Source organism: Physeter macrocephalus, chromosome 6 (assembly GCF_002837175.3).
Source record: "Physeter macrocephalus isolate SW-GA chromosome 6, ASM283717v5, whole genome shotgun sequence".
Lineage (NCBI taxonomy): Eukaryota > Metazoa > Chordata > Mammalia > Artiodactyla > Physeteridae > Physeter > Physeter macrocephalus.
Window position 1 is genome coordinate 58,803,356 of NC_041219.1, and position 14,226 is coordinate 58,817,581.

The following is a 14,226-nucleotide window of genomic DNA, read 5'->3' on the forward strand; positions in this document are numbered from 1 at the left end:
ATAGCCACTGAGCCTGCGCGTCCGGAGCCTGTGCTCCGCAACGGGAGAAGCCCCAACAGTGAGAGGCCCCAACAGTGAGAGGCCCACGTACCACAAAAAATAAAAAAATATTAAAAAATAAGAGAAAAGGGCTTCCCTGGTGGTGCAGTGGTTGCGTGTCCGCCTGCCGATGCAGGGGAACCGGGTTCGCGCCCCGGTCTGGGAGGATCCCACATGCCGCGGAGCGGCTGGGCCCGTGAGCCATGGCCCCTGGGCCTGCGCGTCCGGAGCCTGTGCTCCGCAACGGGAGAGGCCGCAGCAGAGGGAGGCCCGCGTACCACAAAAAAAAAAAAAAAAAAAAAAAAAAAAAAAAAAAATAAGAGAAAAGCTGGGTGGTAAATAAAACAAGCTTAACATATCGGTAACTGGTAAAGTTGGGCAATGAAAATATGAGGGTTTACTATACTATTTTCTCTATTTTTGCATCTGTTTGAAATTGTTCCTAATAAAAATTAACATAAATACGCTAAAAAATAAAATAAAATTGTTCTCACAGTGAAATTCAGGGATTCTTAGTAAAAGGAAACTACTGCTGTCCCCTAGTGGCCATCCTCAGAATGACTTGCTGGCAGCCACAAAATCATGGCCCTTAGTTCTAATAGACAGGGGGATTCCTCCAACTCACTTACTGAAACTAATGACCCAGCCCGCCTCTTGAAACAGCTGTCCTCCAGAACTAAGCCAGAAGAGCTCTGCCTCCAAGCAGTTTTGGCTCATGACATGCTTTCCCTGACCAGTGATCAACCTCTCCTTGTGTTACAAGTAAGAAAGAGGGAAAGAAGAGAATGTCCCCATCTGTTCAAAAACCCAAGGACGTCTCTGCTCCCCTCCCCACTCCAGACTCACCGTGCTGAGAGGAGGAAGAGGACTTCTCCAGCATGGATTTGTAGAGGTTGCGGAAGGACCAGCTTAGATCCTGAAAATTGATCTCTGAGTAGGAGAATTTGAAGTCATGGTTGGTGTTGTACAGGGGAGGGGGACCCTCGGTGCTCTCTCGGCCTGGAGGCCTTGCTGCCACTGCTCCGCCATCCACAGACCCTGCGCCCTGCAGAGAGAGGTAAGAAAGACTCGATCCATGTCCTACGGGAGGGACCAATACAACCCTGTAGTGGACACCAAGTTCGCCTGCCTGTCCTCTACATCCTCTCCCACCTTTTCAATGAATGAGCGTCATTTTCTCCTTCTTTTCTCATTCGTTCCTATCTTGATGGAGCTTCTTGCCCTTCTCCTGTGCTACATCCATAGTCCTCCTTCCTTTCTCATAAACTTTTTGGCTCTCTTTCTCGTCTTCTCACCACTTTCTTTCTGATCTTTCTTAAAATTTTGTTGTCTCTCTCTCTCTCTCTCTCTCCATCTCTCTCTCAGCTTCCCTCTTTCCCTTTCTCCTTCTTTCCCAATTTATCTGCCTACTACAGCACAGATACTCAACACATAATTTTGAACCAACAGATATATGAATCTATTCAACCATCCATCCATCCACCCATCCATCCCTATATCCCTGGCCACCTCCACCTCCTACCTGGCTGTAGCTGGCGATAGATGTGGGGCTCTGAAGTGGCATCTGAGGATTCCCCTCGGGAGGCAGGGAGGCTTCTCCACTCCCTGGAACGCCTCCCCGTGGGCTCTTGCTTGCCTCCTGTTCTGGTGAGTCCTGGGATAGCTGAGGGTTGTGAAAGAAGAGAAATCTATAAGCAGATGCTAAACATCCTCCTAAGACCGATGGTTCCACACCTGCTGGTATTTGACCTTGGCCCCAAATTTAGGAAATGACCGAAAAAGCAGGCAAAGATGTGGAAGGAGCAGCTGGCTCATAAATGGCATCTCATTGAGGCGGAGACTTACATCATCATCGGGAGGGTGTCTTCTCTTTCGGGAGATGTCAGGGCAGGTATCGATTGTCCAGTAAGAGCCCTAGAAGGAGAACCCATCCCCATAAAGAAAAAAAAATCATTATATACGGACATTCCCACCTTTGGAAAAGTAGACATTTGAAGGGATTTTCACATAAAATAAGAGTTATATTTTTTAAAATGACTGGACTGAAATTCAACTATACTTCAATTTAAAAAAATAAATAACATTAACATTAAAGAAGATCATCTATCTGGAACCTTGAAAAAAAGAAAGAAAAGAAAAATGACTGGAAATTCACATAGAATCCTGAGGGTACCAGCTATTTTTGAGGACTAAATTTGTCCTAACAGCTCACTGAGGCCTCGATCATTCTAGAGGGACAGAACACAGCACCTAGTTCAAAGAGCTGGAAATGTCCAGACCAACCCTTCCCTTCCATGTGATCTGAGGCAAAACTCTCTTGGACTTCAGCATCCACAGCTGTCTAACAAAGAGGATGATCTATCCCTTCTCTCTTTTGAAGGTAAAACCATGGGATTTTTATATAGAAAAACTCCTACCAAGGTTATTAAGCCCACCTTTCACACCTAGAAAGAGCACCATGCACAAAAAAGGGGGCATCAAAGTCCATTTTAAAAATAAATATTTCTATTTAAAAAAAATTTCAGTCTTCCTTAGTCATTCACTTTCATGGGGACCCACTAGCTTGATAACCAAGCTCTTCCTCTGAGGAAAAAAATAAAGCTGCTTCTCTAATTAACATGATTTCCTCTTCTGGGTAATTAAAACAGCCATAGGACTCTAGGCTGTCAACTACTTCTCGCTCCTTCCTGCTCCTCCCTTCACCGCTTACAGAAGACTCTCACCTTCCCAGGGTCATCCCGAGGTCTGGGCACCTTCCGGAAACACTTGTTGAGAGAAAGGTTGTGCCGAATTGAATTCTGGGGAAGCAGAGAAGCAAGTTAGATTTGAGCATTGTGCAAAGCAGAAAATTTTCCAGTAGTGCACAGAGGGACACAAAGGGATATAACACACACTGAAGTTCAAGTATCAGGGTAAACAAAGCACCTCTTGACTATACTGATGGAGGAAATGACCTATCAGATAGCAAGAGCAATGAGATAAGAAAAAGGAAGCAATTAAATTGATGAGAGGTAATGGCTGTAAATTTGACTACCAGGTGCTTCTCTAGAAAGCGGATCATGGAGTTTTTCAATCTTTCCACCCAACTAACAACAGGTATATAAATGCCTCAAAATCACATCTGCCCAAACCTAAGTGTTCATCAATAGATGAATGGATAAAGAAGATGTGGGGTGTGTGCGCACACACACACACACACACACACACACACACACACACACACACACACACACACCCCAGAATACTACTCAGCCATAATAAAGAATGAAACTTTGCATCTGCAGCAACATGGATGGACTTGGAGAGCATTATGCTGAGTGGAATAATCAGACAGAGAAAGACAAATACTGTACGATATTGCTAACATGTGGAATCTGAAAGATACAACGAACTAGGGAATATAATAACAAAGAAGCAAATTCACAGATATACAGGACAAACTAGTGGTTATTAGTGGGGAGAGGGGAGTAGGGGCAATATAGGAACAGACGAGTAAGAGGTACAAACTACTGTGTATAAAATAAGCTGCAAGGCTATATTGTACAATATGGGAAATATAGCCAATATTTCATAATAACTATAAATGAAGTATAACCTTTAAAAATTGTGAGTCACTATATTGTACACCTATAACTTACATAATATTGTACAGCAACTATGCTTCAATTAAAAAAAAATCACATCTGCCCAGTTCCTTAATTCATTCTATCAGGAGCGAAAGAACAATGTTTTAAAAACTGATGATGTGGGAATTCCCCAGCGGTCCAGTGGTTAGGACTCGAGCTTTCACTGCCAAGGGCGTGGGTTTGATCCCTACTCGGGGAACTAAGATCACACAAGTCGAGTGGTATGGCCAAGGAAAAAAAAAAAAAAAGCAAAAACTGATGATGTAAATGATAACAAAATATAAATTATGAGTGAAACAAGGCACACTTCGCCTTTGTCTTCTCAACAGCCCATGGAATGGTCACACTTGGAGGAAAGAAATATTGTTGCTACATGTCTTGGATGAGGTGGCTTGGAGGCTGTGGCAGCTAGCAGGAACATATTTCTAAAGGAAACACTAAATGCTTTCAACAGTCTCCAGCTCATCATCTGGTTTGTATGTCAGCCGGTGATTTACAGAGTGACAGACCTACATTAAATCCCCATTCCTACTCAACTACTGGCAAGCGAGTGATTGCTCCAAAGGACTGAGAACATCAGTCTTCCTTCTTTGCTTGGAAGAGGAGGCCCCTTTTTCCTTTATCTCCAGCCAAACAACTTATCCTCTCCTTCCTTGCATGGTGGATGAGCTGTTGGGGAAGAACCTAATTATATTATTCTTTTTCTTCGTACACAATTTTTTAAAAGATGATGACTATGTGGAATGAAGCTCTGCAAACCTGATGAGATGCTACCTCTAGGTAGGATGGAGCAATGCCACACTTTGCACGTGACTTCAACAGAGTAGAGTGGCAATAAATATCTGTGAAATGAACCAGAGGATAAGAGGGTCTGATAAGCGTCAGCATCCTGTTGCCCCCATAACTACACTTAGTGGCTCGGTATCACTGGCGTTTCCCCGATACACCTTACGGAAGTTGTTCAACTCTGGAAAAAAAGTAACGGATGGGAGATTTGAGATTTTTAAGTTCACACATCTCTGAGACGCTCAGAGTGAACTGGACCAGGTTATAGGAAGAGATAAAAGTAGAGGAAAAGGTTGTCAAGGCTAAGAATCATCTCAGGGTATAGAAGCCGTCCCACCTTCCAACCAATGCCAGCATTCTTGTAATAGGGGAAGTTATCACAGATCCAGCGGTAAATCTCACTGAGGGTCATCTTCTTGGCTGGAGAGGAGTTGATGGCATAGGTGATGAGGGTGGCATAGCTGTATCGGGGTTTGCCATCCTGGTGGACGGCTGCCTCATCTTTGCTCAGGGTGGCGTTAGGATCTGTGGGTGAGCCTGGTGGACATTTGCGGCTGCCGCCTGGAGGCCCAGCCTGGGAGGCACTCCCAAGCTTCTCGATGGTAGCCCGGAGGGTCAGCTGGGGGAGCCAGTCTATGGAGGTGAGGCTACTCTCTAGGTCAGAAGCCATGGTACTTCTGGGTTCTGCAGAGAAGAGGAAAAAGAGGAAAACAGAATAGACAAATATTACCTGTGGCTACTGGTGGCCAAGTAATACACAAATCCTAGGGCTTTAAGGGAAGGAGAGGTTCTTCCCACTCTAATTCCTGTAGAAGACTCCTCTCCTGGGATAGCCCTCGACCAGGTGTTACCAGAACCCCCAAACGGATATGTCACCAATTACCTACCAGGTGAGAGACTGGTACTTATTCTACATCTTCACGTGGAACATGGCCAAGAGGCCTCTCCCTTCGCACAGGACTAAAAAGGAGATCAAACCGCCCACCAAACTGAGCTATTCCCTCAATTCTTCTCACTTAAAGCCCTATAACATAATTTTTTTAAACGATGTAGAAATAAATTTTAAAAATAAAATAAAATAAATAGCAGGTAAAATCAGCCAAAGTCTATTCTCCGATTATGTGATGCTTGTTATATTTACATTCAACATCCACAGATAGATAGCACGGGTGAATGTGCAAAGAAAAACCACCAGAGTAAACACAAGTGTACACCAATGAAGCACGCCCCAACACTTTGAAAGATGTTTCACGCTAGTTCCATTCCAGTGCCCACCCGTTTTATCCCACATACGCGTGCACATGAGGCATATTACATACTTCCCAACATAAGTTACATGTGACAACCAGCCAAGCACAGATGCAAGACAGACACATCAACAGTGGCTCACGACCAGAGATCACAATGAGATACACAGTATGACGTTACCCATAGGGCACAAAGTCACACACAGAGCGAACGGAGCCCGAGCACAGCTGCCCTGGCACCTTTAAAGCTCCCCCTGGCGAGCTCCCGCCCACAGACACCGACACCAGGAAGAAGTCATTGGCAAGGCCCTCCCACCTCTCGGCTGGCCCTGCTGCACTGAGCCAGGGAGACACCCAGCTGCGCGCTCACCGGTAACAATCAGATCGCCGGGCTAAAAATAACCACTCTGGGGCTAAGGGCTAGCTCCCCTTCTCCCGCCCTCCTCCTCTCTCCTTCCTTCCCGGCCTGGCACGCACGCTCGCTGCACCTCCATGCAAACTCCTGACGCTGCCAACCCGCCCACGCCTGCTGTCTGCACGCCCGGCTGCCACCCACGCAGCCTGGGCGCTCTTGCAGGCGGAGAGGTGCAGCTAGAGTGACGTCTCGGTGGGGGAAGGTGAAGACCGGTGGGTGAGATCTGTATCGCAGAATCTGGAAAGGCTGGCAGGAACCTCTTGGTAGCCATTTGGCTCTCCCCTGGGGTCGATGCCAGCCACCACCACCACCACCCCCACCCCCAGGCGCTTGCTGCCTGACCGGCTCGTGCCTGCGCAGCCGGCCAGATTCCAGCTAGGATTTCTTCCTCGGACCCCTGCTGAGGGTCCATCGAGGCGTCCAAGACTAACATGCCTCAGAATCCTGGACAGAAAACCTATTCTGTATATAACCTCTAAATCCACACCCAGATAATACGCACCAGCGTTACATACAACTACACACACATCCACACACTTTGTAGTTAGAAGCTCAATCGCAGATATGCCTGCCTACCCCAGTCTCCGCCTCCAACACATCTTTCAGGCTATTGGCTCACTCTTCTTGTTACAGACTCTTCTCCCCTGGAGACATTCTCCGAAGGGTCAGCATTCTCACTCATCTCCCAATTCCCCAAGTTCCCCACCCACGCGGTCTCTGCAAGCACACCCATGTCCCCTGCCCTGCACTCCTCGCCAGCAACACGCCCACCCCCGAAGGCTCAAGGAAACACCTTAGCGCCTCGGAGGCTTGGGCAGCATGAGACCCAACTGCAACCCAAGAATTGCTTGACAGGAGAAAAAACTTTAAAGGCCCTGTTCAGAAACAGCACCACGATGGGGTTTCCCCTTTACCCTTAGCTCCTCTCCTCACCACTCTCCTTGCCATTCCACCACCACCATCTTGCCCTAAAACCACGGAAACTTGGAAACTAATAGGGACATTGAAGCATTCCAGGAAGCCTCAGACCTCCTAGCAGTTTACTAAGTCAAAGCAGCGCAGCTTCTGGGGTAAAGCAGGGTGCGAAGGGCAGCCACCTGGTCCTGTAGCTGGGTTATCCCAGCTGAACGGGAACATGGCAATGAGCGGGTTCACGATGACCAGGGTTCTCCTGGGTCTGTAAGGAAGTTTTACCCTATTCCCTATTGTCTCCTGCTAAAGATCCTTGGGAAGTCTCACCTTAAGTACACAGAAGCCTTCAGGGGACATTTCATTTGAAACTCTCCAGACACTGGACAGAGAAGGACATGAGAGTATAGTCAAAGTGGTTTACAGAACCCATTTGGCAGTGCCAATCACTGTGAATTCCGGAAAGCGAAGCACGCTTGGCCTTTTGCTACTTGTTCTATGCCCTTCCCTAGCGCTTCCCCAGTACCAGGTTAGGACACTGAGGTTAAATTTAACCTTTCTCCAGCACCCTCCCAGCCAGCCCTCCAGATACGGCCCCAGCACTCCAAATATCTTCCGACAGACACGCAGCAAAAGATCCTTCTGATCTTTCAGCAGCATTCTCCCTAAGCCCATCCCACTTACTCACCCCCATCACTTCCCCATTCTTGAAGGGCAGCCCAGTGTGTGGAACCTCAGAGAATGAGGTTCCTTGATTCTATTCCAAACCTTGACGTTAACTCACTAAATGTCCCTAACCGCCCCTTGCTCCCTGAAGTCTTCCTGCCTCAGTTTCCCCCTTTCAATAAAAGGGATGCAGTCATAAACACTGGCCAAGCTGTATTCCTGGAGGGACGTGAAGGAAGCTTAAAGAGCCAGTGGCTGCCACACATTCCACACTCCCCAAAATAATGGCACCAGGCTAATGTTCAGGGCTATTATTAGAAAGGCACACAAAAGGTACTTCCATTTCTCAGTCCAACCAACCTAGTTACCCAGACCTCTCTCTCCAGGTGGGCCTCGTGCCACTGGGCTGGGGCAGAACCTGAGTCAGGCTACATTCTTCTCTGCGAGCTGGAAGACTGAAAGGAAATACCCATAGAAACTGGGAAAGGCAGCCAAAGGGCAGGCTCCATCACATCCATGGAACGTCTAATGAACACCACACTACTGGGAGAAAGGCAGAGAAGAACAGAAAGACATTCTATGGTGGCGGGGGGCGGGGGGGCGGGGGGGGGCGCTGATCCTGGGTGAGACATGTAAGACCCAAAATAATTGGCACAGTTTTCTTCCCATTTTCTCTGAAAGGTCAGTAATTGTTCTCTGTATGGTGCCAAGGTCAGACATTAAGGAATGATAATTTCCTGCTCTGTACATAACGCAGAAACTAATAGAGCAGTGGCTAAGTCTGCCACATTACCGATCACCAGCCAGGCTGCCTGGGTTTCAATCCTGGCTTCACTACCTACTGGCTGTGCAACCTCAGGCAAGTTACTTAACCTCTCTGTGTTGTAGTTTCTTCATTGGAAAACAGAGGTGATAACCGTACCTACACATGGTTGTTGGGAGGATTACCTTGAGTTAAAATTTTTAAAGCACTAGTGTTATGTAAGTATAGCAATTACCATTTTTAAATGAGAAAAAAAGGATAATATTAGAAATTGAAAATTAGAAAATGGACAGACCATACAGGTAAGCCTGGAAGTAGCAAACTTGCAGTGGTTTACACCTGCACTGAGTTCTCAATAGTTTTCAGGATGTCAGAATCTCAAACTTTTCCTTTGGGGGGAGTGTCGCCCCAGGACTGACCAATGCCAGGACTAGTCCCCAGGATGAAGAAATGGGGGAATATCATCCCTTATTTTTCAGGGGGAACTAGGTCTAGTCATAAGACATGATCTGGAAAATAGCACCCTCTAAGTCATCGTTACTCCACCTCAATAGCCATATGCTTCTAACTGATTCCACGGAGGCAAGGAGAGCTAGGGAAACTCAGTCCCAGCAGGGCCAGTTACACTGTGTGGCAGTGAGACACCTGCAGGTGTTGTGGTCCAGCTCACTCTGAGCCACTCAACAAGCAGCATTCCAGCATCTGGTAAAGTACTTTGTGAGAAACAGTCTGCTGTTCCACAGAGCTGGCTCTTTTCAAAAAATGGGGGAGGGAGTTCTAGAGTTAAGAGCCAAGGATCCTCATGCTTTTTAGACCAGAAACATCAGAAATGAAGCTCTCCCATCAGTCCTAGAAGAAGTGGTCCTGGCCTGAGACTGGGCTGCCTTGCTGCGTGGATGACTCTCATGCAGCCATTCATGAGGGCTCCCACAGGACAGCGCAGGCCAAGCCTTTCCTCCCAGCTGGGCATTCTCACCAGCACCCTCTCCACGTTCCCGCACAGGGGCACCTGCTCTTAGAGGCCTACCAGAAACGCACAGTTCTAGGTAACTGGAGGCTTAGTCTGAAAAGCACACGTGTACCTGTCCCCGCACCTTGCACGGATGTGGACAGAGCCACATCCACCTGAAGTAAGAAACAGACGCACATCATTCTACAGCACAGCCATACAAACCTGAATTAGAGCCCTGTCTCACTGACCATGACTAACAGGTAACTTCCAGGACCCAGTGGATGTACTTAGAGACTCAGACAGTCCACCCAAAGCCCAGACAGAGAAAGGAGCAAACATAAAAACCCAAATAAGATGAAGCCTCCCACTTGGACTCTCTGTGGGGTCTAATGCCCCTTACAGGAGACGAGGTATTTCCTAAAGGTAAGGCAGGAAAGCAGGCACCCAGCTAGGGATCCCAGGTTGAAGGGCAGAGCCCTACTAAACCCATAGCCCAGGCTCAGCCAGGAGTTCCTGGCACCTTTTTCTTGCCTTTTCTGAACAGTCTGGGCTTTGATGATTCCTGCTATTATCTTATGAAAGAAAACTTACATACAAGGTTCCAGAGACCCAGAATTCAACAAGAAACAGGAAGGCAGAGAGTGAGACTATTAGGTGCTTTTCTGAAAGGAAACTCCTTGGGGGGTCAAATCTCCCTGGCAGTCAACTGATTTTGATGGAAGACTGGAAGGAGGCTAAGCAGCAACCCTCCTCTCCTCCACTCCAGGATCTGCTTTTTTCCGGGGAACTGTCAGCAAGACAGGAGCGGTGTAGGGCACTGGGGCAGTGGTACCTGGCCAACATTAGGGAAGAACTTCAACCCAGGAGCTGGCATTCCCCTGCACCCTTTCTTCTTGCCTCGGGACATGGGATCCCCATTTTCCCTGTGGACTTTGTGCTTCCGGCCAGGAATGGAGATGTCATGAGAGGAGGCCTCTTGGTGCTGGAGGCAGCGTGAGTGGAGACAGACTGGTTTTCTTGTCAAGGGAGCAGTAATCACAGCGGGCTGCAGAGAACAGCTCTGGTGGACATTAAGTGACCTAGGGTTACAGGTAAGAAAATGTAACACCAACGGAAGGCCCAGACAAGGCCAGGCCACCAAATGCCACCACGACTTTAGTGGGAGCCCACTCTCTGCATGAAAAGGCCCAAGGATGGAGAGTGGCACAGGAGTCTGGCTGGAACGTGGCTTGCCATTATTATTACACTGTGCGGATGGAGTGCTGAATGTGCAGGTGTTCTCTGATGGCCCTTTGCCCTCAGCATGAAAACATACACTTCCCTAGGGACCTCAGATGAAGCCCATCCCTTTAGACCCCCAACACTAAGAAACCCATTTCTCAGAGCCTCTGCAGCAAGATGAGGGCTTGAATCCAGTAGCTTCAGAACACATTTCCCAGAAGGTTCTGAGTTAACTCTACCTTCCCCAGTAATGAAACCCAAGAGTCACCATCTCAGCCCCCTACACCCACTAGTGCCTAAAGATGACAGAGAGAAGATGAAAGAAAGAAAGAAAGCACTGACCTGTCTCCAAGTCTCTCCCAGCAGAGGGAGAGGACCACTTGGTACTGGAGTTTGGGGTTGGAGGAACTCCCCTCTTCAGAGGCAGATGAGGAGTCCCATCCTCAGTGGCTCTTCCTGTACTTGGCTGAGCCTCCCAAGCTGGGGAGGGGAACCGGGTCCCCTGAGGAGGAGCGGGGGGCGGGGGAGGGGGAGGAGAAGGAGGTCCCACCTGGGGAAGGTGGCACAGTCCCCACACTCGGCCGGTGACCCTGGGGACGAGGGGAGGAGCCTCTCCCAACCGGGAGTTGTCTCCTCCCCCTTGGGGGAGTCCCCCTCCCCCCCAAACTGAATCTGTCGGGAGTGGAGGGCTCTTTCTGTCCGCTGGAGATCTGAGCGGAGGGGCTCTGCCCTGTTCCACTGTCTAGGTACAGGGAAGTTGGGGGGAGTTCTTCCCCTCTCCTGAAAGGCTGGGAGCCGAGTCCTCTTCTCTCCCTGGAGTGTCCTCTGCCGCTGAGGGTAAGGAGTCCTCTCCCCTGTGGACGGGATGGAGGGTGTCTACTCCATAGGCATAGCCCCCTTCCTTTATGCCTCAAAAGTCCAGAACTGAGGAGAGAGGGTTTGGAGGAGTGGAGGCTCGCCGGGGCGGTCTCACTCGCCGCCTTTGGTAAGGATCACCCCTCTCTACTTCGGGAGCTCCATCCCCGGGCCGGTACGGGGATCTTCCTCGCCTCTAGGAAGAAGAGACTCGTCCCCTAGAGAGGTCTCTTCTTTCCCTCGCCCGAACGCGAAGGGTCATCTCTCCGGCCGGGGGAGAGGTGGCTCCCGTCCCCGCTCCCGCCTCCGCTGCTGGGGCGCCCCCGAGGGTGGGGTTCTCGTACTCCCCGCTCTCCCGGAGCTGGCCTGGGCAGCTGGGGCCGGGAGGCCGCGGCTCCCGACGCCCGTCACTGCTGCGGCGGCGGCCGCGCCTCCTCTCTGGTCCCGTCCCGTCCGCTCCGCTCCCCCGCGCCGCCACCGCTCGGGCTCCGGCCAGTCCGGGCTCCCGGGGAACCAGGAGGCGGACGGACGGTGTCAAGGCTCGGCCGGGGCTCGGGCTCCGCTCTGCTCCGCTGCAGGCCCCGGCTCCTCCCCGGCCTCCGCGCCGCGCTCGGCGCTCCTCCCCCGCCTCCGCCCGCCCGGCCGCCGCCGCCGCCGCCTCCCCGCGCGGCTTAAGGAGGAGCGGGCGGAGCCGAGCCGCGGGCCGCGCCGCCGGGGATGAGCTGCGCCGGAGGAGCCGCGCCACCGACCCCGCGCTCCCTGGGGACACGCCGCGCGCCTCCCGCGGCCCCGGGGACGCACGCCGCGCTCGCTCCCCTCCGGCCGCCACCCCGCCACTTGGCCCCGTGCAGCTTGCCATCCACCCGAGATGACATCCCCCCTGCTGTCTGTCGGGAGAGTCCCTGTTTCGCGCCGCAGGAACTGTCAATTTCAGTTCAACGCTAATTCTGCGACACTGACCTTTTTTCATTGTCTTCTATATGCAGATGAACATCGGTTTTCTCAGGAATGTCTTTGATGGGCTTCTTTTTCCCCTGGGATAGCTTTTAAAGGGGTATGGGGCGGGGCCGAACTTAGTCTGTTACCTTGATATCGTCCCGGAGTTCAATAAATGCTTGTGGAATGACTGAGTGTAGAAAGGGAAAAACGAGCGTGCAACGGAGAAAACTCTGGACTAAACATCAGAAAATCTAGCTTTATAAATTTGTGCAAGGCCCTCGTTCTATGGAATCTTGGTTAGCGAAGAGGGGATCTTGATGCTCGCCCTGCCCACCCAATAAGGCCGCTGCAAGAATCAAATGAGCCCATTTATGTGCAAATGCTTTTTAAACTGTACAGTATATAAAGGATAAAGGATATTGTTCAAAAAAATATTGTTCAGTTCACCTGACAATTCTATAACAAATCTTTTCCAGGTCACAGTATAGAATGTTCACATTCTCTGCCCCTTATAGAATAATCCTCATCCAAAGACAAAAAACACCATCAGGCAGACCAGCTCCATTTTTCCTCCTGGAATCATATTATTCCTCTGCAAATTCTTATATATTTCAGCCTCTGGCCTATTAAACTTTTCTCAAAGTACTCTACTTTCTGTCACATAAAATAATAAGAAAGCAAAAATATTATCCATGAAATATTTTAATTGCTAAAAAAAAAGAATGCATACTCAGGATTACAGCTTGATCACTACATTTCACATTTGGATATTAAAGGGTTTTTTTTGTCTTCTAGCTAAATATATAATACTATATATATAAATTACATTATATTTACAATGTGCTAGGAATTCAGCTATGCGTGCATTATCACATTTAATTTTTTCCCAGTCCCATAAGGCACTATTATTAAACCTATTTTACAGATGAGAAAACTGACTCAGAGGCATTGACTATTTCTGAGTACAGATGATTAGTAAGAAGCAAAGTCAGGACTTAAATTAACATATCCAAAATCCAAATGACTCTTAACTTATATTCCATTTTCCTGAGCTGTCAGAATTAAAAGTCATTCCTTTAAATGTAATTAAAGGCAGAAAATTCCAATTGAGCCTTTTCTTTCTTTCGACCCTTGCAATATCCAGGATTAAAACTGTATTTTCCCTTCCTCTTTGAAACATTAACTCATTCTCCCATACACAGATAATTTGGCATCAAATGTTTCTTGCTATGTGTTACATGTTTTGTTATGTTTCTTTTTCCAACCCTTTTTTGACATTTTTTATGTATATGAAATTTGAGGAGCAGGGGTAGAGAGAGAGGTCAAAGTACTAAAAATGGGAAAGTTAGGGAAGGATTAGACTCTCTTTTCCTGGAAATTGAGAAAAATAAAAAGCTCAAGAACGTATTTGACATATACAAGACATTTGCTGCAGCATTATTTATAACTGTAGGAAATCAGATAAATATCCATAATAAGGTAACTGTTAAATATACTATGGTACAGTTACATAATAGGATACTACTTAGCTTTTAAATGAGTAATTTTATTTAACTCTGGGAAGTAGAATTAGTGAGGAATTGTTTTTCTTTTTATGTCTTCTTTACCATTTAGATATTTGCAATAGTCACGTATTATTTTAAAGAACGAATTTTTTTTTTCATGTATCTAAATATATTCCAGTGAGAAAATCATGTTAAAAAAGTTTGTAGGGAGGTGCCTGACTGTCAATTTGGCAGATGCGCTGGGGAGCCCGGGAAGGGGAAGGTAGAATTAGAAGAACATGTGACGCTGGAGTGTGAGGATTT

General features: G+C 48.3%; 1 protein-coding gene across 1 annotated transcript in view; it reads right to left on the reverse strand.

Annotated features, from left to right (window-relative positions):
- Positions 1 to 12,080, reverse strand: part of FOXJ2 (forkhead box J2) — a 20,963-nt gene extending 8,883 nt beyond the window's left edge. The window contains exons 1-7 of the mRNA XM_055085714.1: positions 10,967 to 12,080; positions 4,789 to 5,135; positions 2,763 to 2,837; positions 1,885 to 1,953; positions 1,562 to 1,702; positions 847 to 1,084; positions 669 to 715 (exon numbers count right to left, since the gene is read on the reverse strand). Coding sequence (XP_054941689.1) covers positions 669 to 715; positions 847 to 1,084; positions 1,562 to 1,702; positions 1,885 to 1,953; positions 2,763 to 2,837; positions 4,789 to 5,121 — 903 coding nt within the window. The 5' untranslated portion in view covers positions 5,122 to 5,135; positions 10,967 to 12,080. The remainder of the gene's footprint in view (positions 1 to 668; positions 716 to 846; positions 1,085 to 1,561; positions 1,703 to 1,884; positions 1,954 to 2,762; positions 2,838 to 4,788; positions 5,136 to 10,966) is intronic.
- Between the last annotated feature and the right edge of the window lie 2,146 nt (positions 12,081 to 14,226).